Here is a 26515-nt window from a genome sequence, read left to right as displayed (position 1 = left end):
GAGTGAGGAGGCAATTTGCTCACCTTGATGGCAGACCATTGAATGCTGTCTGTCCTTCCTTTGAAACCCAGGATGCAGTACCAGGAGGGTTGGGAGGGATCAAGGAGGTCTCAAGTCAATGAGGTATTCAAGAATGAGACTTGCATCTAGAACATGGTGATGTGGGTGCTCCTGCCCTATTCCTTAAGCCTTCAGGGTGTGTTGGGAGGCCATTTGAGTCAGTGATGAAAAGCCCAGGCCCATGGGTGCCTGGGTGGCTCAGGATATTAAGCCTCTGCCTTCGGCTCAGGTCATGATCTCAGGGTCCTGGGATTGAGCCCTGTGTTGGGCTCACTGCTCAGCAGGGAGCCTGCTTCCCTTTCTCTCCCTGCCAGCCTGTCTGCCTATTTGTGCGCGTGCTCGCTCGCTCTTTCTCTCTCTCTGTAAAATAAATAAATAAATCTTAAAAAATAATAGTAAGACCAGGCAGAGTTTGAGCTCTGACTTCACTCCTTAATTTGCTACCTAATTCAGCAAGTCATTTTGATTCTCTTTCATTTCCATCCTCCTTAGAGTAGAGCAGTTATCAGCCCTATTAACCTTCATGGGGTCCTTATTAAGAAGATTAAATCACATACTATCCATGTTCCTAAAACTCAGAGTCTAGGGCTTAGCACATAGTGTTCTATTAAAAGTTCACTGTAATTGTTCTGCTGCTTAAAGCTTTATTCTTATTCCATTCTCATTTTTCTCTTTCCAGTACAAGTTCAGAGATCTAACTGTGGAAGAACTAAAGAATGTAAATGTGTTTTTCCCACATTTCAGATATTCTATGGACACCTATGGTAAGAATCATAACCCCTAGTTTTAGCTACATTAAATTGTTAATTATTCACAGAGAGCTACAAAGTTGTAATTTCTCATTTCTCTCTTCTGTCCCTTGATTTTGAACTATACTTTGCAACCTGTGGTTTAGGAGGAATTTTAAGTTAATACAATGTATTGTGTTGGTTTTCTGTTGCTGCCAGAACAAATTAGTAAAAATGTTACAGGCTTAAATACAGAAAACAAATTTTGGTTGCCAGAGGGGTTGTGGTGGGGGGGTGCATGGGTGAAAGAGAGAAAGGCGATTACGAGTACACTTAACTTGATAAGCACTGACAAGTATATAGAATTGTTGAATCATAATATTGTACATCTGAAACTAATAGAACACTGTGTTATTATGCTTGAATATAAATAAATAAGTAAATAAAATAAAAAGCAAACAATGACAACCAATCAGCACAAATTTAGTAGCTTAAAAAACCTGAAGTTTAGGGGCACGTGGGTGGCTCAGTCTGTTAAGCATCTGCCTTCAGCTCAGGTTGTGATCCTGTGGTCCTAGGATCGAGTCTTACATTGGGCTCCCTGCTCAGTGGGAGCCTGCTTCTCCCCCTCCCTCTGCTGCTGTTCTCTCTCAAACAAATAAATAAAATCTTTAAAATAAAAAACAACAACAACAACAAAAAGCAAAACTCAAGGTTACTGTCTTACAGTTCTGTAACCTAGAAGTGCAACACATGTTTGGACTAAAATCAAAGTGTTGGAAAGTCTTAGTTCTTTTATGGAGGCTCTGGCAAACAGTCTGTTTCCTTGCCTTTTTATCACTTTTATTTTTTTTAAGTTTATTTATTTCTTTTAGTAATCTCTGCATCTAAGGTGGGGCTGAAACTCGTGACCCTGAGATCAAGAGTTGCATGCTTCACTGACTGAGCCAGCTAGGCGCCCCTCCTTGCCTTTTAAAATTTCTAATGGTGACCCACATTCTTTAGCTCCTGATCTCTTTTCCTCCATCTTCAAAGGTAGCAATGTTGCATCTCTCAGACCATCCTTCTATAGCCATATCTTTGTTTTTTAAGAACCAATGTGATTAGATTAGGCTCACTCCAATAACATAGGATAATTTCCCCACCCCAGGGTTCTTAACTTAATTGCATCTAAAATGTCTCTTTGCTAAATAAGTTAACATATTCACAAGTTCCAAGGGATAGAGTTTTGGGCATCTTTGGAGGCCATTATTCTGCCTACTATATGGTTGATTCTGAATTATTAATAACAAAAGTTTTAGTTATCTTGTTCACTTATAGTTGCCTAAGAAAGATTTTACGTTACTATCTTTCAGAATTTCTGACCATAAGCCATTCATGGAGATACATTTCTTTTTAAAGATTTCATTTGTTGGGGCGCCTGGGTGGTTCAGTGGGTTAAGCTGCTGCCTTTGGCTCAGGTCATGATCTCAGGGTCCTGGGATCGAGCCCCGCATCAGGCTCTCTAGAGCCTGCCTCCCCCCCTCTCTCTGCCTGCCTCTCTGCCTATTTGTGATCTCTGTCTCTTTGTCAAATAAATAAATGAAATCTTAAAAAAAAAAAAAAGATTTCATTTGTTTATTTGAGAGAGAGCATGAGAGAGAGAATGCACACAAGCATCAGGGAGGGGTAGAGGGAGAAGGAAACTCCCTCCCGATGAGCAGGGAGCCCGATGTGGGACTCTATCCCAAGATTCTGGGATTTATTGAATGCCTGGATGTTTTAGCTACATTATCTTACATATTTTTTACAACCAAAGCTGTGAGGTAACTGTTACCACCTTCGTTTTTCAGATAAAGAACCTGAGGATCAAAGAGTTTAAATAGCTCGCTCAAGTACACAGGAAGTTAGGGATGGAGTCGGGTTTGTACATGTGTCTGTCTTGCCCTCTGCTCACACACAGCTTGTTCTTTTATTTTTTTATCTTTTTTTTTTTTTAAGATTTTATTTATTTATTTGCCGGAGAGAGAGATAGACAGGGAGAGAGGGAGCACAAACAGGGTGAGTGTGAGAGGGAGAAGCAGGCTTTCCGCTGAGCAGAGAGCCCAATGTGGGGCTCGATTCCAGGACCCTGAGATCATGACCTGAGCCAAAGACAGACTCTTAATGACTGAGCCACCCAGGCGCCCCTAGCTTGTTCTTTTAAAGGTCTTTCTTCATCATAGAAACTTAAAATGTCATTATACCAGTTAATTCTTAGTCTCATTTTCTCCATTTAGAGCAAGCTAGCCATGCCATTAAACTCTCAAGCTATAGGATTAATATTGTCAGTGTACATTTCATTTTTGAATACAGTGATAGTCATGTGTCATAATCACTTCTACCTTGCATTATTAGATTATATATATTTACATCTACATCTTCTCTACCACATTTCTAGGTTATTCTGTTTTCATGAGTAACAATCCCTTTTCCACTGCTCTTTTTCATTTTCGTTTCTGCCATGGAATGAGATCCCTTTACCCATTGCTACCTTTTACTTATATAGTTCAAGGTAAACATTTGTGTTTATGTACCCTCTCAGCCTTGAATTTTCTATCAGCCTAGTTTCCTCTTTTTGCTTTCTAATAGGTCATCAAATTTAGTTAGAATTTTTCCTCCCACTGCCTAAATAGGATGGTTACTAAGTACTAAGAGAACTACCTTCTCAGGCAGTTGAGTAGTTTGAAACCAGAGGTAGTGTTTTCTGTATTCAGTTCAGAGTTGAGAGCATTAATTTTCTGCCACTGTATACACAGTCATTGATGGGTTGAGTTGAGGTTACAGACACATGAAGGTGGAAAAAAGATTGAAAATAATGGAGTTAAAAAAATCGAGGAAGATAATTAGTGATCATTCTTTTTTTTTTTTTAAGATTTTATTTATTTATTTGACAGATCACAAGTAGGCAGAGAGGCAGACAGAGAGAGAGGAGGAAGCAGGCTCCCCACTGAGCAGAGAGCCCAGATGTGGGGCTTGATCCCAGGACCCTGAGATCATGACCTGAGCCAAAGGCAGAGGCTTTAATCCACTGAGCCACCCAGGTGCCCAATTAGTGATCTTTCAAAAAGGTCAATTTAAAAAAATAAAGCTAACACTTTTTTCCTTATAAAATTATAGTCTGGTATCTGAAAGTGATTATAACTGATTTGTTACATGTGACAATTATATGATAATGTCCCCACATTTGCGAATCCTAAACTTCTTAGGTGTGTTTTCACATGAACTCATTTGATCCTTATGACAACCTTATGATGCAGTCTTACATCTTTATTGTATAGATGATGGAACTAAAGGTCAAAGAGATTGAAGTAGCCTAAAGTTGCCGGTGTCTGAATGGGGAAAGTAGGCGTAGAACCTGGGATTTCTGTATCAAAGCCCTGTGTGCTTTCAGCTGTCCTCTTGACTTTCTAAGAAAACAGTATCTAGTAATTTCCCCCTTGTCAGCATATTTACAGATTCAAAGATGATGAACTTTAGAAATTATGTGTGCTTCTTTTCGTGTGTATATGCATGCTACAAACTTAAAACTGTTTTTTCTACTTTTGAGTGCACATTTTGGGGCTTTTTTTCTTCCAGTGTTCAAAGATAGTTCCCAGAAAGACCTGCTGAATTTCACTGGCACTATTCCTGTGATGTATCAGGGTAAGTGTGGCAATTGAGAAAATGTGGGAGTTTTGTAAAAGAGCCACTAAACAAGAACTTACATTTGTTTAGTTCCGTAGCATTCTGAAAGTATTTTCACATATATTTTTTCATGTATGTGTGTGTGTGTGTGTGTGTGTGTGTGTGTATTGTGCATATATATATAATCTATACAGAACCTTGTTGGACATAGTAGAATGCTGTCCCATCTAGTTGGGGCCTAGATTAATATCAATTAATCCAGTTCAGTTCAGCAAATACTTACTATGTGCGACTACTCTGCTAGGGGCTAGTGTACAGAGGAGGATAAGACAGGTGTGGGGGGAAGAAGATCTTCCTCTGCTCTTAGCTGGACTGAGAATCAAACTGACATGAGATGGATAAAAAGGAGAAATTCCAACTAAATAGGTGTGTGTATGGGGGATGCACCAGACGTGAGATTCCAAAGGCAATGCGGTAACATGAAGCTTATGTGAGCTAAGGAAAGGGGAGGGGCCTGTGGACACAAAAGGGAAACAAATCATTAGTAAGAAGGGAAAGGAGATGCTTGGAAAAACAAAGGTTGCCCTGTCATGTATTAAGTTTTTTAGGTAAAGGGGAGTCTCTGTGAGGAACTCTTTTTTCCTGGTACAGGCTCGTCTTTTTGGCATAAATTTCGGCATTTGAGAGGGAGGCAGAGAGCACTTCCTGCATCTGCTGGGTTTCGATTATTTTTAACTCAAAATAATCTTTATGCCAAAGTGGCCTGCCTTGGACTGCCTGCCCTGGGCCCCTACACAGATATAGGCCTGCTCTTAGGGAGCGTTCTTGTTGCTTTCCATAGCAAAATGCAAGGATCACACCTTTTTCTCCATTACATCAGTGTTTTATTCCTCTCCCTTTCCATCTGTATGATAGCCCCATTCTATGGGTGAAACTGAATCTTAGCTTTGTCAAGTGATTTACCTAAGACCACATAGTGGTATCAGGCTATAACTTGAAACTCCAACAGGAAATTTGAGGCCATTAGAGCTCAAAGAAAGCAACATATTTTCAGGTGGCCTGACAGGTTAAAATAATTAAGTGCCAAAAAAGAACAAACAAAAAATCACTAGCTCCCCTATACTTAACTCTTCCTAGTTTTCCAGACCTACTTCTGTCGATGTTCAACAGGACTAGCCTTTCACATAGGTATAGGTTATTGCTTCTATAGTATGATATAAAGAACACCAGGGAAGCATTGGTTCTAATATATTTCTCTGAAGGGGTGCCTGAAATGCCACAACTAAAAATTTATTCCTCTTTTAAAATGAAAATAATCCCAGGAAGGATATTATCCAAAATCACTAATACACAGTGCTGTGTTTATAGAAAATGCTTAATAAATATTTATTGAATGGTTGAGTTTGTTTATTTGGTTACTGACTAATAAATGAATTTGCTGGGCATGTGAGAGAGGAGGTGCCCTGAAAAAAGGGCTGAGGAGTATTTGAAAACAAATGGGGAGAGAACAGTGGAGTTTGCTCCTTTACCAAAGGTTCAGCTCTGTACTGTGGGAATACACTACTCAGAAGGCACCAAGAAGCTATATTTCAGGGGACTTTTTTCAAAGCAGGTGCTTCATTTCAGTAGTCCCCAGACTGTTATAAACCCTCCCTAATTTCTTCCCATCCGTAATCATCATTGCCAGGGTTGTACTCATCTTTTATTCATGTCCCACCATCACACCTGCTTTGGCACAAGAAATGCATAGAAATTCAGTTTGGTTTTTATACATAGCAATGTGGTTGCAGATGAAAGTTGCTAGCACTGAGCTCTGCAGAAACTGCAGAATTGATTTTCATTTTCCTCCTTGCTACTTTCCTGCCAAGCTCTCAGACTGTTTCCAGGCTGCCTAGAGAACCTTTCTCAGACCTGTTTCCCATTGCTTGTGTTCTGCATTTATTATGATTAGATATTAGAAAGAGAGAGAGAGAATTATTGCCCACCCTAATGACTGATTGGTTGATGGATTTCATTCCCAATTCTTACCCACCCCAATGATGTCAAGGGTAATTATATATTAAAAGAGGAGCTCATGAATTTAAATGAGTCACTGAAATGAGTAGCATTTCAGTTTCAAGGACAGTGTGGGGAAGTAACAGGAGGGTGTAAAACTTACTATGATGCCCCTCATTGGCATTCTTCCTTTCCAAGAGCCAAGGAGTTATTTCATTGATTCTTACACTGGGTCTTCCAAGGTGATAATGGTACCTGCAGTACCTTTATTTTTGCAGTACACTCTTTTTTCCCCTCTGCTTTTGAGTAGAATTATATCAACTCAGTGTGATCCATACTAGTTATTTCCTACCAATCAGACGGTCAGAATGTATTATCTTTATTGTCTATAAAAAGGCACAATAGTACAGCCTCACTCTAGGACTGTGAGGATTAAATGAATTACTGTAAGTAAAGCTCTTGGCATAATGCCTGGCACGTAATAGATGCTTAATAAATGTTGACCGTGATTATTTGTCTGCTTATATTTCTTTCAGCTACTAGTTTTATTAGTATAATAATAATGTATACTCATGCTTAAAATTTAAAAAATTGAGAAAGGATGAGGTTAAGCTTGTAACTAACTTCCTACCCACTCCTATTTCCTTGATGAATCTTCCACTGATACTTCTGTGGAGAGCCATGCAGCAGAAGCTGGGAGTCACGTACTAGGCGAGACTTAAGGAGAAGGGCAGGTGAATGTTTATGTGGGAGCGCTCCAGGCAACGCACAACCTGTACTGAAGTATCGGGACTAGTATAAGATTAACCAGGGACCATGGGAACGGCACAAAAACAGAGTGAACAATAAGTTTCGGGGGCTCACGTCAGTAGGCACGAGCTCCCCGCATGATCTGGATTGAAGTCATCTGTATCCCTTCTGATTGGATGTTATAGTAGTTGTGTTATGTGGTGATTGGTTGCTTTCTATCCACTGTGTTCTATAACTTGGGGCTATAATCGGTGTACGGGGTCCCGGGGCTGAAGATTGAATAAAGAAGCTTGCCACTCACCTCGTCTGCGGGTCGTTCTTGCGGGTCGAGAGCGACAACTTCCTTATACATACCTGCAGACATTTCTCGGTTATTTCTTATTATCTCTTCAAGATTGTATCAAGGTTGTGATGACACTTTTTCTTGATCCACTCATTCTTTAGAGATGTGTATTCATCTTAATAAGATGATATGCATCTGAACTTTATTTACAGCTAACTTAAATTATACCTTTATGATATAATTACTTCAGATCTGAGGACTTTACCAGGAGTTCTGACTCTTTGGCAAGGAATTATTGAAAGCTAAATGGGCAGGGTAGGGACGCCTGGGTGGCTCAGTTGGTTGGACGACTGCCTTCGGCTCAGGTCATGATCCTGGAGTCCCGGGATCGAGTCCCGCATCGGGCTCCCAGCTCCATGGGGAGTCTGCTTCTCTCTCTGACCTTCTCCTCGTTCATGCTCTCTCTCACTGTCTCTCTCTCAAGTAAATAAATTAAAAAAAAAATCTTTAAAAAAAAATTAAAAAAAAAATAAATGGGCAGGGTAGGAGGCAGGGCATTTGCTGACAGAAAAGCATGGAGAAGAAGGAAGGAGGAAGAGAACAGAACACAAGTAGTGAATCTTACCAGTTAGACATGGGAGTCAGGCTCACCAGTTGCTTTGCCAAGCATGGGCTATGAAAATGCATGGACGCTTCTGGGGAGGGGCATTGAGAGATGCAGTAGATCCTTGATCAATTAGGAAGGTACCATCAATAGACATTTCTTTCCTTTTCTTTAATGTGTAATGATTAACACAGAAAGTGGAACCATCAGGATTTGGCCTGCTATAACTATATTATGAAATAAAAAAATTTGCATGGCCTAGAACGATGGCTTTCAAATGTTTCGATTGTGATGCACAGTAAGAAATACTTTTATATACATAGTGTACACATGGGTGTCCACACACTATATACATACATATCTTAAACACCATACTACCTGTCATTTATTTTATTTTCAATTCCATTTTAATATATTGTTTGCAGCCTGCTAAATTAATTTTGTGACCAAATTATCATGACCACAATTTGAAAAACACTACTCTAGAAAATATATAATATTCGACAGAGCAACTACTTCTGGAGGAATCTGATGGTGTGTCTCAGTACCCGTCAGTCACTTTGTAGTGCTTTGATCACATGACTTTATAATTATAGAATTATCTATGGATCAATTGTTATATTATGCCTATACCCAAATTGTAAATATTTAGACACTAAGGTGACGAATGTTGACTATACTTATTGTAGTGATCATTTTGCAGTATATACAAATATCAAGTCATTACATTATACAGTGAAACTAATATGTTATATGTCAATTGTATCCCAATTTAAAAAATTGTTTTAAGACTTAGACAAAAGTAGAAGAGGAGTGTGGTCCTGAGAACTAATTCACATGGAAAGCTTTTAAAAAATGTTATCCACACCCCGTCCCATTGAATCAGAAACTTTGGGGGAGTGGCCCAGATACTGGTATGTTTCCAGGTTCCTTAAGTGCTTTTAATGTGAAGACAGGGCTGACTATCCTTGTATTTTTTAGAGGAGGAACTAAGATGAGAAAAGTAACTGTCAGTGGAAGGAAGATCTCCTTAGTAAAAAAGGATTGTAGTGGAAAATAAAACTTTTTATTTAGACCTGGCCTATTTCCAAAATGGGTTTGAGGTAAATTACAAAAATTGCCAACCCTTCATGGTATTCCCCATGTCATACACCATTCTAAGAATTACATACCTTAACTAACTTCATCCTCAAAACAACCCAATGGGGTCAGAGGTATTATTATTTCCACTTTATAGGGGAAGGAATTGAGGCACAGGGAAGTTAAGGAACTTGCCTAAAAATCATAAAGCTAGTCATGGGTGACACTAGGATTTGAACCTGGGCATTCTTGCTCCTGAGCTGCCCTGGTCACAAGTACAGTGAAAGACATGCAGTAAGACTGTCAGGAGATAGAACAGAACAGCTAATGTAATTGATCAGATTTCTAGTTTAAGTTTAGTTTTTTACATTTTTCTTAGGCTTAGCTTTGGGCTTGCTGGCATCCAGAGCAGTGAGAGATTTTTGCTCTCGGTAGGCTTGAGGTATGTACGTAGTAACTGGTTAACACTGAAAGGGCCTGCACTCAAGTTCCTGTCTCTCTGTACGCTCCATTCTAAGAACCACTGGACAAGGTCACTCTGGAGGTTATTTTCAGCTCCGAGTTCGATGTGTCTAACCCAGCTCCTTTGCACTTAAGGAGCAACTTGAGGGTCGGTATTAAAAGTGTTGACTTTGTCTTTGTTGATTCATTCATTTTTCATTTGTTTCTTCATTCACTCAGTCTTACTTATATAAGAAACCTTTTTCTCAGCAGTATGTTAGGCACTGTACTTGGTGCAGGGGATATAGAAATGAATAATACATCATCCTCTGGGAATTTACATTGTGAAAGGAAACACAGACCCTGTAGGCAAATAACTTCAATGCTATAAGTATAAAAATAGAAAGTATCCGCTACCTTTCAAGAAAGGTGGAATAGCGCTGCTTGGGTGGAACAAAGAAGGTTGCATGGATAAGATGCTGCATCCCAGATTCCTGGCACAGCAGGTCTTATAAATATTTACTGAATTGCATGAGCTGGTCTCTGTCTTAATTTAATTTCTTCAAGTGTTATGCTGGTGCTTTAATGGGAACGTGAAAATGGAGAGGTAGGCCTTGATTTATATATATCCTTTATATATACACTTGACTAGACTACACGTCTTCAAATGTCACCTAGCTGTACCATAAATATGAGGTGTGTGCTTCATCATTGTTTGAAAAAGTGTTTATTTTGTCTCAAATAGGTAATACGTATAATATACCAATTCGTTTGTGGATTTTGGATTCCTACCCTTTTGCTCCCCCCATTTGCTTCTTAAAGCCAACTGCAAATATGGGAATCTCAGTTGGAAAACATGTGGATGCTCAAGGCAGAATATACTTGCCCTATCTTCAGAACTGGAGCCATGTAAGATTCTTTGGATTTTCTTTTACAAGTCTTTGTTTTTCTGAGTATCTGTCTTTATCCTAAGGGTACAGATAAGGTACTGAATTTTCTTTCAATGGTATTCCTTGTATGGACTTGAAAAATATTTTGAAACTGAGCTCCTTGGAGTCACTCAAGTTCCAGAACCCCAGTGACAGACCACGACCTGTATGAAGTGCTCTCTCCAAGTTTGGAGCCAACTTTTATTTGCTCCCTCTTCTGATAGCTGCGCACTACTTGATAAAACATGTAAAAAGTTACTAGCAAGATATTGGACATTAGTTCCTAGTCCCTCCTTCTTAAAGATTCTTATGTAATTTATGTAATTATTTGTAGTTTTGCCCAGTTTTAACCTTTATGTAAATTGAACCACACTGTATATAATCTTCTGTTACATGTTGTGTTTTAACTGAGCATTAAGTTTTAACCAGTTTACTTGCTTTACAAGTTCTCACACGCAGTTCTGTTTTCTGGACTTTTCATCTACCATTACATTGAGCTTTTCTCATTTTAAACAGTATTTTAAAAATACATCGTCTTTAAATTGGTTGCCTGATGATCTCACATAAAAAATATTGGCATAATGTATTTACAGATTGATCTATTGTTAGAAATTTAATGATGAGCATCCTTAATATATACATATAAATGTGTATATATTATAAATCTTTAATAATTTCCCATTGATAAATCTCTCAGAGCAGGAAAGTTGGATCAAAGTTTATAAATATTTTGAAGGCTATTCTTATATATTGCCAAATTCGTCTCCAAAAGGTAGACAATATGTATGTCAGCCATCACTTGAAATCAGCGTAGAATCCCTGTTTTATAGTACCTTCATTCTAATAGAAGGTACTATCATTAAAGCAAAACAAACCTTTGCTTCTCTCTATATATTTACTTAGAAGGATATAGAGTATGTTCTCCTTTTTGTAAGTAATTTTGATTTTTATGAAAAGATAATTTAGAATATATTTCTTTGTGTCCAGGAAGTTGTAGGACAGGAGCACTGGGAACCCCTGAATGAGACCAAGGATATGTCAAGAGTCAGGTGAAGTTGGAGTAGAGAATGGTGTTAGCATTACAACTTTTTAAAATATATATATATCCTAGAAAAAGGTGTGTAGTTACTTTGTCTTTATACTTTTACATATATTTCATATATATAAAACCAATAAAAAGAAGAAAAGAAGAAATGCAAAAAGAAGGGATGCATATCAGGTGGCTGGTAGAGATTAGGTGGAGGAACACTGACCTTTTACTTTATGAATCTGTACATGATTTGCTTTATTTGGTGATTTTAATAAATAATATTGTCAGTTAAATGTGATAAATAGGGCATAATAAAAATTTGTCGTTTGGAGGGACAAAAATGTTATCTTTTTAAAAAAAATTTTAATTTTTTTATTAATATACAATGTATTATTAGCCCCAGGGGTACATGTCTGTGAATCACCAGGCTTACACACTTCACAGCACTCACCATAACACATACCCTCCCTACTGTCCATAACCCAACCACCCTCCCTACCCCCCTACCCCCACAACCCTCAGTTTGTTTTGTGAGATTAAGAGTCTCTTATGGTTTGTCTCCCTCCCGATCCCATCTTGTTTCATTTTTTCCTTTCCTACCTCCCAAACCTCCCACGTTGCCTCTCAACTTCCTCATATTAGGAAGATCATATGATAATTGTCTTTCTCTGATTGACTTATTTCAGTAAGCATAATGCCCTCTAGTTCTATCCATGTTGTTGCAAATGGCAAGATTTCATTTCTTTTGATGGCTGCATAGTATTCCATTGTATATATGTACACCACATCTTCTTTATCCATTCATCTGTTGATGGACATCTAGGTTCTTTCCATAGTTTGGCTATTGTGGACATTGCTGCTATTAAACATTCAGGTGCACGTGCCCCTTCGGATCACTACATTTGTTTCTTTAGGGTAAATACCCAGGAGTGCGATTGTTGGGTCATAGGATAGCTCTATTTTCAACTTTTTGAGGGACCTCCATGCTGTTTTCCAGAGTGGTTGCACCAGCTTGCATTCCCACCAACAATGTAGGAGGGATCCCCTTTCTCCACATCCTTGCCAGTATCTGTCATTCCCTGACTTGTTAATTTGAGCCATTCTGACTGGTGTGAGGTGGTATCTCATTGTGGTTTTGATTTGTATTTTCCTCATGCCAAGTGATGTGGAGCACTTTTTCATGTGTCTGTTGGCCATCTGGATGTCTTCTTTACAGAAATGTCTGTTCATGTCCTCTGCCCATTTCTTGATTGGATTATTTGTTCTTTGGGTGTTGAGTTTGCTAAGTTCTTTATAGATTTTGGATGCTAACCCTTTATCTGATATGTTGTTTGCAAATACCTTCTCCTATTCTGTCAGTTGTCTTTTGGTTTTGGTAACTGTTTCCTTTGCTGTGCAAAAGCTTTTGATCTTGGTGAAGTCCCAATAGTTCATTTTTGCCCTTGCTTCCCTTGCCTTTGGCGATGTTCCTAGGAAGACGTTGCTGCGGCTGAGGTCGAAGAGGTTGCTGCCTGTGTTCTCCTCAAGGATTTTGATGGATTCCTTTCTCACAATGAGGTCCTTCATCCAGTTTGAGTCTGTTTTCGTGTGTGGTGTAAGGAAATGATCCAGTTTCACTTTTCTGCATGTGGCTGTCCAGTTTTCCCAACACCATTTGTTGAAGAGACTCTCTTTTTTCCATTGGACATCCTTTCCTGCTTTGTCAAAGATTAGTTGACCATAGAGTTGAGGGTCTACTTCTGGGCTTTCTGTTCTGTTCCATTGATTTATGTGTCTGTTTTTGTGCCAGTACCATACTGTCTTGATGATGACAGCTTTGTAATAGAGCTTGAAGTCTGGAATTGTGATGCCACCAACTTTGGCTTTCTTTTTCAACATTCCTTTGGCTATTCGAGGTCTTTTCTGGTTCCATATAAATTTTAGGATTATTTTATCCATTTCTTTGGGGAAAAAAGGATGTTATTTTGATAGAAATTGCATTAAGCATGTAGATTGCCTTAGGTAGCATTGACAATTTCACAATATTTGCTCTTCCAATCCATGAGCATGGAATATTTTTCTATTTCTTTGTGTCTTCCTCAATTTCTTTCATGAGTACTTTATAGTTTTCTGATTACAGATTCTTTGCCTCTTTGGTTAGATTTATTCCTAGGTATATTATGGTTTTGGGTGCAACTGTAAATGGGATTGACTCCTTAATTTCTCTTCCTTCTGTCTTCTTGTTGGTGTATAGAAATGCAGCTCACTTCTGTGCATTGATTTTATACTCTGACACTTTACTGAATTCCCGTTCAAGTTCTAGTAGATTTGGAGTAGAGTCTTTTGGGTTTTCTACATATTGTATCATATCATCTGCAAAGAATGATGGTTTGACTTCTTCTTTGCCGATTTGGATGCCTTTAATTTCTTTTTGTTGTCTGATTGCTGAGGCTAGGACTTCTAGTACTGTGTTGAATAGCAGTGGTGATAACGGACATCCCTGCCATGTTCCTGACCTCAGAGGAAAAGCTCTCAGTTTTTCTCCATTAAGAATGATATTTGCTGTGGGTTTTTCATAGATAGCTTTGATGATATTGAGGTATGTATCCTTTCTCCCTACACTGTGAAGAGTTTTGATCAAGAAAGGATGCTGTACTTTGTCAAAAGCTTTTTCAGCATCTATTGAGAGTATTATGTGGCTCTTGTTCTTTCTTTTATTAGTGTATTGTATCACATTGATTGATTTGCAGATGTTGAACCAACCTTGCCGCCCTGGAATAAATCCCACTTGGTTGTGGTGAATAGTCCTTTTAATGTACTGTTGGATCCTATTAGCTAGTATTTTGGTGAGAATTTTTGCATCTGTGTTCATCAAGGGTTTTGGTCTGTAATTCTCTTTTTTGATGAGATCTTTGTCTGGTTTTGGAAGGCAGCTATGCTCACCACTATACCACCAACGCAGACCCAGTCTGGTTTTGGGATCAAGGTAATGCTAGCCTCATAAAATGAGTTTGGAAGTTTTCCTTCCATTTCTATTTTTTGGAGCAGTTTCAGGAGAATAGGAATTAATTCTTTAAATGTTTGGTAGAATTCCCCTGGGAAGACGTTTGGCGCTGGGCTCTTGTTTGTTGGGAGATTTTTGATAACTGCTTCAGTCTCCTTACTGGTTAGGTCTGTTCAGGTTTTCTATTTCTTCCTGGTTCAGTTGTGGTAGTTTATATGTCTCTAGGAATCCATCCATTTCTTCCAGATTGTCAAATTTGCTGGTGTATAGTTGCTTATAATATGTTCTTATAATTGTTTGTATTTCTTTGGTGTTGGTTGTGATCTTTCCTCTTCATTCATGACTTTATTTATTTGGGTCCTTTCTCTTTTCTTTTTGTTAAGTCTTGCCAGGGGTTTATCAATATTATTAATTCTTTCAAAGAACCAGCTCCTAGTTTCACTAAATGTTCTACTGGGTTTTTTTGGTTTCTATTTCACTGATTTCTGCTCTGATCTTTATTATTTCTCTTCTCCTGCTGGGTTTAGGCTTTCTTTGTTGTTCTTTCTTAGGTTGTGTACAAAAATGTTATCTTAATGTTTAGTTTCATGACCGAAATTGAAATCTTTTTCATATATCAATCGATTATATATGCTCCTTCTTTTTTTGAATTGTCTGTTTATCTTCTTCATCCATTTTTACCCTTCTTTTTAATTTTTTTTGTAAGCTATCCTCAAACAGTATTCTGCCATCTGTGCCCTGTTTTGGGAATTCATATTTCCTGTTTCCTATTTCTGGTTTTCATTGGGATCTCTTTTCATAGTTTTGTTCATATAGTAAATATTCAGAGATAGTCCCACAGTCTAGTTGAGGTTGTGCTTGATTTCAGTTCAAACAGTATTGATTCCGTTTTACTGTTTGAACCTCTTTATTATAAGCTAAAACAAGTTTTTTTTTTTAACTTAAACTAGTCTTAAGAAGACAATACATTATTTAAATTGCCCTATTTAAAAGTACTACAGTAACTTTTAAGTTGTACATGCGGTTGGAATTTTAATTATGTAGTAGAATTACATAGAATTTTGGAGCTGGAAGAAATCTAGAGGCTGTCTAGGCCAAGGATTGCAGGCGTTTTCCCTGAGAGATTTAGTGTGCTGTGTTAGGCCTACAGAATTTTGTTGAACAGCAAAAGTGGTTTTGTTTTGTTCTTAATATGAATTTGAATGCCTATGTGTATACTCTTTCCAATTTGCCACAGTAACCGTCTCCTTAAATTTTCTCATACTTGACAACTTCACACATTATTATCTGCTTGGTCTTTAAAAGTGTTTGGGTTTTTGATCCTAATAACTTCATCCTCTTGATTTATAAATAGTGAAACTCAGACTCTGATAAAGTAAGCATTTTTTAAAATAAGCAAACTAATGAATATTTTTAATAATAATAAATTTTTACACTTACAGCATATAGGTTACATGCATTTGTTTCTCATAACAGCCACTTGAGATTTATTTTTCATATTATACTGCTGATAAACTAAAGGTCAGAGAGTTTAAGTGGATTTTACTATGGTTCCTTAATAAATTAATAGAAACAGTACTGGGTTAGATAATATTTTATCAGTGTTAGATTATTGATTTGATAATACTTATATAGGAGAAATTTTGTTTTGAGGGGTTTTTTGGTTGTTGTTTTTAACAGATTTTACTTTTACTTTTTTGATAGAGAGAGTGTATGCACACGTGGAGTGGGAGGAGGGGTAGAGGCAGAGGGAGATAGAGAATCTCAGATTCCACACCAGGTGTGGTGCCCAGCCTGGGGCTTGATCTCATGTCCCTGAGATCACGCCCTGAGCTGAAACCAAGAGTCAGACACTCAACCCAACTGAGCCACTGAGCCACCCAGGTGCCCCTGTTTTGTTTTTTCTTTTAGGAAATACACACTAAAGTATTTATGGGTGAAAAGGTATTAATTTGCAATTTATTCTCAGCTGGTTCAGAAAAATATAGAGAAAGAAGGAGATAGAAAATATATGTGCTAAAAAGTTAACATTTGAGTGAGTTGGGTGAAGAGTATATGAAAATTTTTTGTACTTGTTTTTGTAACTTTTCTGTAAGTCTGCAATTATTTTAAAATAAAAAAATACAGACAATTCCTGAACATAGGTACTTTGCTATAAGCACATTCATGTTATTTTTCCATCTTTTGGTGATATGGATTAGCATTTCTCTAATTTTCAGTTTAAAGAATTAAATAATTTTTCAGTTGAAAGTCTTATGTAATTTGTATGGTAGTATTTATTTTTATTTATTTTTTTTAAAAAGATTTTTATTTATTTATTTATTTGACAGACAGAGATCACAAGTAGGCAGAGAGGCAGCCAGAGAGAGAGAGAGGGAAGGAGGCTCCCCGCTGAGCAGAGAGCCCGATGCAGGGCTCAATCCCAGGACCCTGAGACCATGACCTGAGCCGAAAGCAGAGGCTTTAACCCACTGAGCCACCCAGGCGCCCCTGTATGGTAGTTTTTAAAAACTAAGAGCATAATACAAAACTTTCTGTTCATTAACTTCATAAGAATATATAGGTTAACAAGGTAATATTCTTTAGGAAAATTTTTACATAACTTTTCCCTTTGTATTCTGCAGCCTAAATCTGTCATTGTTGGGCTAATTAAAGAAATGATTGCCAAGTTTCAAGAGGAACTTCCCCTGTATTCTCTACCATCATCTGATGAGGCACGGCAGGTAGACTTGCTAGCCTATATTGCAAAAATCACTGAAGGTTTGTATTTTTGTTAATGAGAAAGTTATGAATTTACAATTTCTCACTAATATCCTTTACTCTCTGCTACTGGATTTCTGTAAATAAATATATTCATGTATCTTACATATCTCTGTTGAATCAAAAATTCCTGTACATCTATTATAGGGTGTTACCTTACAGTTCCAATAATTATAGTTTCTTAAAATGTAAAAGATTGCTCTTACACTGACAGATAAAATAATTCTGTGTTTTATTCAAAATCACTTGATACGACAATCCCAAACCTTTTTCATCATATGAACCATTTTCATTATATTTTTGTGGCTTTTTGCCTCATTCAATAAATAGATTGGATCAGAAAATTTATGATTCTCAATGTTTCTCATTGAGGATAAAGCAAAATATCCATGCTTATAAAATTCAGTGAGGCGTTAAACATTTTTGCATTATAGACAAGAGCAGTAAGAATCAGAATGTCATTCAGAATGATGGAAATTCTATTTTTCAGTCTTATATAATGTTTTGAATGTTTAGAAAGGTATTTTCTTTTTAAAGGGGTAGTCTCTATTAGAATATTTACTGAGATTTCTATCTGTCTTGCATTTCACTTGTTCAGATATTTTCGAGTGCTTCTTATGGGCTAACACCATGTTTTCTATCCAAGTTACGAAAAGTTTGTATATTGCTTTAAGACCCTAAAAAAGATTTTTTATATTATTTCAAGAATTTCATGATAATCCACTTTTATTTCTAGGTGTCTCAGACATAGATTCAAAGAACTGGGTAAATCACGAGCATAAAACAGTCAATAAAATTACCGTGGTTGGAGGTGGAGAGCTGGGTATTGCCTGCACATTAGCAATCTCAGCAAAGGTATGTAAGCATGGTGGTTATAAATCCATCTGTCATATTGCTATACTTTTAGGAAGTTTATGCTTAACACACAGGAAATAATGGCTTCATTTTTGTCATGTGGAAAAACCTCATTTTGCCTTAAAATATATTTAGTAAGTTGGCAAAATAAAAAGTTGAAAGCTCTCATCAGGGATACTGCTTCTTAATTAGTACTTAGTCATGGAATAGGCTTTAAAAAGGTGATTTGAACAATGGGCTCATCATCCTATTCCAAGGGAAATCTCAACATGACATTCATCTGACTTAGTCACCAATTCCTTTGTGTTTTTTGAGTCATGCTGCTTTAATTAAGCTCTTATTTAATATAATACTTAATTTTAGCTCTTTCTAAAATTAACATTTTTTTCCTTAAAAATTGCCTTTTCTTGTGTAATTACTCCACTTTCTCTTACGATCATAGATTCTAAATTGAGATGGTATACTAGTTTGAAATTTGTTTATTTATCCATCAGTTCTTTTTACTGGATCCTTTGTATGTAAATTATTTTGAGAAAGGCTTAAATTCCCTTCCAGACAGGTTCAAAAGCCCTTCCAAGGTCTTGGTATCAGGATAACAGCATGTCTGTCTTTTCAGGGATACAGTCCAGAGTGGAATAGCTGTCCCTCTCTGTTTATTTGGTAGCTGGTGTTTTGTTTTTTCTTTCTATTAAAATTTGATTGTCAGGCACTTGGGCGTCTCAGTCAGTTAAGTGTCTGCCTTCGGGCTCAGGTCATGATCCCGGAGTCCTGTGATCGAGCCCCACATCGGACCCCCTGCTTAGTGGGGAGTCTACCTCTCCCTCTGTCCCTCACTGTGCTTATGCTCTCTCTCTCTCAAATAAGTAAGTTGAGTCTTTCAAAAATTTTGATTGTTTGTCATCTAGATTCTTCCCTTTTTATTTCAGACTCACGTGTGTCTTAGAGATAAATTGTACTTTAATAAATAATTAAATTGTATGCAGGGAGCTAGAAAATTTTAAATGCTGGCTGTGCAGAACAATATAGTTTAACTCTTTTTTAAAAGGATTTTATTTATTTATTTGAGAGATCACAAGTAGGCAGAGAGGCAGACAGAGAGAGAGGAAGGGAAGCAGGCTCCCCACTGAGCAGAGAGCCCGATGCGGGGCTCGATCCCAGGACCCCGAGATCATGACCCAAGCCGAAGACAGAGGCCTAACCCACTGAGCCACCAAGGCGCCCCTAGTCTAACTTTTTTTTTTTTTTTAAGATTTTATTTATTTATTTGACACAGAGAGAGAGATCACAAGTAGGCAGAGAGGCAGGCAGAGAGAGAGGGAGAAGCAGGCTCCCCGCTGAGCAGAGAGCCCCATGTGGGCCTCGATCCCAGGACCCTGAGATCATGACCTGAGCCGAAGGCAGAGGCTTAACCCACTGAGCCACCCAGGTGCCCCTAGTCTAACTTTTTAAAAAGATTTTATTTCATGAGAGAGAGAGAGGGCCTGAATGAGAGAATGAGAGAGAGCAGGAGCAAGGGGAGGAGCAGAGGGGAAAGCAGACTCCCCGCAGAACACGGAAGCCCAATGCAGGGCTCGATCCCAGAACCTGGGGATCATGACCTGATCCTAAAGCAGAGGTTTAACCGACTGAGCCACCCAGGCACCCCAACATACGCTAACTTTTGACTTTGTTTCCTTTCCTCCCCTCTCCATATAAATATATTAGTTCCACTTAATTGGAGTTTGAACTGTTTTCAGTTCCTTTGTTACTAAACAGAATGCTTCCATAAACATTGCTTTAAAAGTTGCTTATTTTCTCCTCTGAATTTTCTTTTAGTTGTACATAATCTCAAAAATGGTACTAGTGTGTTTGGGGATGCCTGGGTGGCTCCGTCAGTTGAACATCTGCCTTCGGCTCAGGTCATAATCTCAGGGTCCTGGGATAGAGCCCCATATCAGGCTTCCTGCTCTAGGTAGAGCCTGCTTCTCCCTCTACCTGCCACTCCCTCTGCTTGTGCTCTCTCTTTCTCTAATAAATAAAGAAAATCTTATTTTTTAAAATATTTTATTTATTGGGGTGCCTATGTGGCTCCGTGGGTTAAAGCCTCTGACTTTGGCTCGGGTCATGATCCCATGGTCCTGGGATCGAGCCCCGCATCAGGCTCTCTGCTTAGCGGGGAGCCTGCTTCCCTTCCCCTCTCTCTGCCTGCCTCTCTGTCTACTTGCAATCTCTGTCAAATAAATAAATAAAATCTTTTTTAAAAATTGGTTTTATTTATTTATTTATTTATTTGACAGAGAGCGAGCAAGAGAGAGATCACAAGTAGGCAGAGAGGCAGGCAGAGAGAAAGGGGGAAGCAGGCTCCCTGCTGAGCAGACAGCCGGATGTGGGGCTTGATCCCAGGACCCTGAGACCATGACCTGAGCCAAAGGCAGAGTCTTAAACCACTGGGCCATCCAGGTGCCCCAATAAAGAAAATCTTTAAAAACAAAACAGGGCGCCTGGGTGGCTCAGTTGTTAAGCATCTGCCTTCAGCTCAGGTCATGGGGATCAAGCCCCACATCTGGCTCCTTGCTCAGCAGAAAGCCTGCTTCTCCCTCTCCCATTCCCTTTCTTGTGTTTCCTCTCTCACTGTGTCTCTCTCTGCCAAATAAATAAATAAAACCTTAAAACACACATACACACACACTAAAAAACAGCACTGGTCAATCAGAGGGCATGAATGGCCTTTATAGTACTTATTACATATTTCTAGATAGTGCTTCAGGAAATCAGAACTAATCCATGCTGCTAATAATAGTATGATCATCAGTCTGATTTTTTACATCCCTAACAGTACTGAGTTTTATCAATTTTGTTGGGTTTTGGTTAAGTACCAGAAGGCCCCTTAAAGTCATGTTTCTTTAACTGTTGGAAGAGTCTCACTATCAGTATTCTTTTGTCTGTAAACATTCTAAATGGAAATTTTTCCATGTGTCCTGTGAACATTGATATTTTGATGCAAGATACAACCTATCAAGTATTATGATACAGTAGTAGTCATAATGATGTCCATAGTAGTGGTGCAGGTAGCAGTAGGAACTAACCTTTGCTGAATGCTTACTAGGTGCTAGGCACTCAGTGAAACACTTACTAATTTTTACTAAACTTTACCTAACCCTGTATGTTAGGTACTGTCATTACTGGCATTTTACAAATGAAGAAATCAAGGCAGAGGGAGGTTATGCAACTCGCCTAAAGTCACAGTTAATAAATGGAGGAAGGATTTGAAGTGAGGCAGCTAGTTTACAGAGCCTGTATTCTAGATCTTTACTGATCAGTGTGTGGCTTTTAGACCGGAAGCACAAGCAATATCTGAGATCTTATTAGAATTGTGTTATCTAAGGCCCTACCCCAGACCTATGGAAGCAAACCTGCATTTTAACACAATCCCTGGTGTTCCATGTGTTGTCCTGATCTATTAAGTGGTGATCACTTAAACCTTGGGAGGTTCTGCTCTAAACCGTTATGTTATACTTCCACATTATTGCTGTTGTCCTTACAGACAGACATTTCTAGTCTTTTGAATTTCTTTATATGCATCACGCTAAACATTTACTAATAAACTTGTAGGTAATTTCTATAAGTGAGATAAGTGGATTAAAGGAATTACTGTGCTTTGAAATTTTGATAGAACTTGTGAAATTATCCCCCATATCAATTGTACCAGTTTATTGTCATACCCACAGTGTGTAAGGATACCCATTTTCCCCACACTACTGCTGTTTAACTTTTGGATCTGTGTGTGTCTCATAAATAAAAATGGTAACTCATCATTTTCTTTGCATTTTTCTTTGGAGCATAGTTGACAATAATAAAATTAATAGGTAAAATTGCCAGCTCTGGGTCACATATTAATCCTCATAACCCCATGAAGTAAGGCCAAGTTCAGTAACTTGCCCAGCATCACAGAGCTAATAAATAGTGTAGCTGGGTTGTTTTCTTTTGTACTTTCTACCTGATGGTCTGGTAGACCTCTGGGTACTCTTGCCTCTGCACTCTAATATAGGAAAGATCCTTACACTGCTTAGCACTTTAGAAAAAGACCTTCCACAAAGGTAATTTGACTCGGAGGAGTTTCTGTGCCATTATTTACTGTTAACCTACCGGGGCACTCGGAGCCATCTACAGGCATGCGGAGTGTTTTCCATGAGTTCTCTGAGGAGGGTTCTCCATGATAATAGCATTTTATTTTAGATTTGTGGCTACTATCCTTATTTTTTTTTTTTTAAGGATCTATTTAGAGAGAGAGCATGAGCGAGAGAGAGAGCAGTAGCAAGAGAGAACAGGAGCGAGAGAGAGAAAGTGCATAAACAGGGGGAGGCACAGGAACAGAGGAGGAGGGAGAAGCAGGCTCTCTCCCAGGACCCTGGGATCATGACCTGGGCCGAAGGCAGACGCCACCCAGGTGCCCCACAATCCTTTTTTTAAAAGAGAAACTTGGCATTGGTATTAACAATGAGACACTGAAACAGAGCAAAAACTACTCTTAAGTACTTTCAGAATGACATTATGACATATATACAGAATGACATATATAACATTCATATAATGAAATTATGACATTAAATTGAAAACATAAGCTCAAGAACAACAGCAAGTGTATTGAGTCCACCAACTCATCCTTATTACTCATTGTCTCATCAAAGGAAATCTGCAGTCTGCGACTTCTGAGTTAAGTCCTGCTAGGTCCCAATTTTCAGTCAAGTGTAAAGGATCACATTGCTCAAATTCATGGTAGTTTCTTGCTTGCATGTCCTTTTATTGCTGTTGTGTTACTTTTCCTCCATAAGTCCTGTGCATTTTCCTTTAGCTTCACTTCTGAATAAATTTAAACCGAGAACTGGCTGTGTTTGCATAATGCTGTATGTTCTTCTTCTTCTTGTACTATACAGGGCATTGCAGACAGACTGGTCCTCTTGGACCTCTCAGAAGAGACAAAAGGAGGGGTGATGGACCTTGACATCTTTAGCCTGCCTAATGTGGAGATCAGCAAAGGTCTGGTTATTCTGCTTAAAAGATGTTTGCCTCATTTGTTCTTGTATTTGAGTCCTAGAATTTTTTTTAATGCACTTTTCTTTTAGAACAGTTTTAAGTTCACAGCAACATTGGGCAGATTTCCCATATATATCCCTTATCATTGCACGTGGACAGTCTCCCCCATTGCCAACATTCCCCACCAGAGTGGCACCGTTATAACAAACACATCACTGTTATCCAAAATCCATACTTTACATTACGGTTTACTCTTGGTGTTATACACCCTGTGGGTGTGGACAAATCTGTAATGACATGTATTTACCATTATAGTGTCTTTCATTACTCCAAAAATCCTCTGTGCTCTTCCTTGAGTCATGGAATTTTAATGTTAGAAAGCACATTAAAGATCACCTAGTCCAAGTTCCTCATTTTACATATTGGGAAATTAGATTAAAATAAATTAAGTGACTTAACCCAAGGTGATACAGAGATTGTAACTGATTACATTAACAAGAGTCAGATGAGCTGATTGATCAGAAGGATTTAGTCTGTCTTTGACTTATACTGAATATAAATTTGTTTTCTTTGATTGCTTTCATTCCCATAATATATTGGTTAAGAGCACTGGTTTTAGAGTTAGATAGGGGGTTGCATCCCAGCTCTGCCACGTTATAGCTCCGCCACTTGTCAGGTTATATAACCTCTCAAAGTTTAGGGTTGCCTGGGTGGCTCAGTCGGTTAAGCGGTTGCCTTCAGCTCAGGGTCATGATCCCATGGGATTGAGTCCTGCATTTGGCTCCTTGCTCAGCGGGAGGCCTGCTTCTCCCTCTGCCTGTTCTTCCTGCTGCTCCCCCTGCTTGTGTTCTCTCTCTCTCTGACAAATAAATAAAATCTTAAAAAAAAACTCTCAAAATTTAGTTTTATCATCTATAAAGTGGGAATAATACCTACCTCTTGGTATATGGCAGAGTGTTAAGAATTTTTACAAAAAAATGCCTATCTCTTTCACTAGAAGTTTATTGTTAAGATAAGTTTTAATAAGAACAAAAGGATTTCTTATCATTAATAAATAAAATTTTTAATGTTGGGAAAGTAGTTTTTTATCTCATCTTTTTTTTTTTAAGATTTTATTTATTTATTTGACAGAGAGAGATCACAAGTAGGCAGAGAGGCAGGCAGAGAGAGAGGGGAGGAAGCAGGCTCCCTGCGGAGCAGAGAGCCTGATGTGGGGCTCCATCCCAGGACCCTGGGATCATGACCTGAGCTGAAGGCAGAGGCTTTAACCCACTGAACCACCCAGGCGCCCTTATCTCATCTTTTTAATTTTAAAATGTCCATATATTTTTATAATGTACATAATGTATTAGCATGGACATAAATATAAGTTGATATCATATTTGGGGATGTGGGCTTGAAAATATTTTATTACTAGAGATGCATGATCAAAAAAATTGGAAGACCAGGTTATAGCTGAAGTCAGGTTGTAATATGTTATAGTTGTTTGGCTTTCCTTACTTAGGTCCCCTGTACTCCTCGACCATATTTTCCCCGAAAAATTAAAATGGTGACACAAACCTAAATGTACTAAGAACAACAGTGGGTGAGAAAAATTGGTTATACCTGCAGGTTGTAAAAATTAGGTATAATAGTTAAAGTAAGCCTCTGGATCCCTGTAGGATACAACAAGTTCATTTTGGTGTCTGGAAAGAATACAGTATTTGCTTTAATGATCCTTTTGTAGGCCTCATACAGAGGATCCTTTAGAGAGCTGGATATTCTCTTGTGCCTATCATTTCCAAGTACTGAAATTCTTAAGGGACCTTTTAACTCTAACAAATCACTTTAGGAGACTTTAGTATATGGACCCTAGAGACTGTGAGGCCTTTTAGGATCTGAAGAAATTTCTGCCTGTGTAACTCATTAACCATCAATAACTATTGTTTCATATAATTGAAAGAATAGAACCCTTGGAGTAGACGTATAGTGTGTGGTGCTTGCCACCACGTAGGGAATGTTGAGTGAGTCCACACAGTCTTGGGGCAACTTTCATGTCCCACTTGTTAATTTGGTTATTATGTTCCTGCTAACACAGAGTTTAATTACTACTACATGAACAATTTTAAATGTAATGTTAACAAGTATCTCATAAGTATATTCCATAATACGGAGAAGTGCATTAGTAATTTTGGGAAATTAGGATCAGTGGTTTCAGAAATTTGAGTAATGCTCCATCATGACAGGCATTGATGACTGCGACTAACCATCCTAGAATTATGCTTTGGCTCCACTTGGACTTTTTCAAAATAGTTATTGAAACATTTGGGGGGGTTGGGAGATGCCTGGGTGGCTCAGTTAAGCCTCTGCCTTTGGCTCAGGTCATGCTCCCAGGGTCCTGGGATGGAGCTCCACATTGGCTCCCTGCTCAGCAGGGAGTCTGCTTCTCTCTCTGCCTCTCCTCCCTGCTTGTTTTCCTCCTCTTTCAAAAATAAATAAAATCTTAAAAACAAAAACATTTTGGGGAAGGTTATCCATATATACAGGTGAACACACGAATATACACATATGCCCACAGTTATGCTTGTCTCAGTATAGACTAAATCTTGGAGAAATACAAAGGAATTATTAAGAATAGTTGCTTAAGGGGCACCTGGGTGGCTCAGTCGGTTAAGCATCTGCCTTCAGCTCAGGTCATGATCCCAGGATCCTGGGATCAGGCTCTGGCTCAGTGTGGAGCCTACTTCTCCCTCTCCCTCTGCCTGCCATTCCCCCCGTTTGTGCTCTCTTTCTCTCTCTGTCAAAAAAATAAATAAAATCTTTAAAAAAAAAAAGGTAGTTGCTTCAGGAGTCAGTCTGGAGAAACTGGTTTTACACTTGTTTTTTGAAGTTAATATTTTTATTCCTTTATTTTTATTTTGTGCTAAAATACATTTATTTTGTGCACTTGGGTGGCTCAGTCAGTTAAGTATCTGCCTTCGGCTCAGATCATGATCCCAGGGTCATGCTGCTTGTGCCCTCTCTTTCTCTCTCTCTCTCTCCCTGTCAAATGAATAAATAAATAAAACCTTTAACCAAAAATAAATAAAATAAAATGAAATAAAAAAATACATGGATGGGACTGGAAGAGATTATGCTGAGTGAATTAAGTCAAGCAGAGAGAGTCAATTATCATATGGTTTCACTTATTTGTGGAGCATAACAAATAGCATGGAGGACAAGGGGAGTTAGAGAGGAGAAGGGAGTTGGGGGAAATTGGAAGGGGAGGTGAACCATGAGAGACTATGGACTCTGAAAAACAATCTGAGGGTTTTGAAGGGGCAGGGGGGTGGGAAGTTGGGGGAACCAGGTGGTGGGTATTGGAGAGGGCACGTATTGCA

General features: G+C 38.4%; 1 protein-coding gene across 4 annotated transcripts in view; it reads left to right on the top strand.

Moving 5' to 3' along the window:
- The window catches only part of UEVLD (UEV and lactate/malate dehyrogenase domains), a 57014-nt gene that overhangs the window by 6393 nt on the left and 24106 nt on the right, over window positions 1–26515 (top strand). For 3 of the 4 annotated variants that reach the window (XR_014316068.1, XR_014316069.1, XM_082747304.1), the window contains exons 2-7: window positions 740–824; window positions 4386–4451; window positions 10332–10495; window positions 17153–17288; window positions 18025–18143; window positions 23057–23159. Coding sequence is in view for 2 of the 4 variants with exons in the window: in XM_082747304.1 (XP_082603430.1) it covers window positions 740–824; window positions 4386–4451; window positions 10332–10495; window positions 17153–17288; window positions 18025–18143; window positions 23057–23159 (673 nt within the window). In the remaining 2 variants the exon portion in view is untranslated. The remainder of the gene's footprint in view (window positions 1–739; window positions 825–4385; window positions 4452–10331; window positions 10496–17152; window positions 17289–18024; window positions 18144–23056; window positions 23160–26515) is intronic. The other variant, XM_082747305.1, reaches the window with a different exon arrangement.

Source organism: Mustela nivalis (genome assembly GCF_964662115.1).
Source record: "Mustela nivalis genome assembly, chromosome: 9".
Taxonomy (NCBI): domain Eukaryota; kingdom Metazoa; phylum Chordata; class Mammalia; order Carnivora; family Mustelidae; genus Mustela; species Mustela nivalis.
Note: the sequence above shows the minus strand (reverse complement) of the source record. Positions and strands in the feature narration are given on the sequence as shown.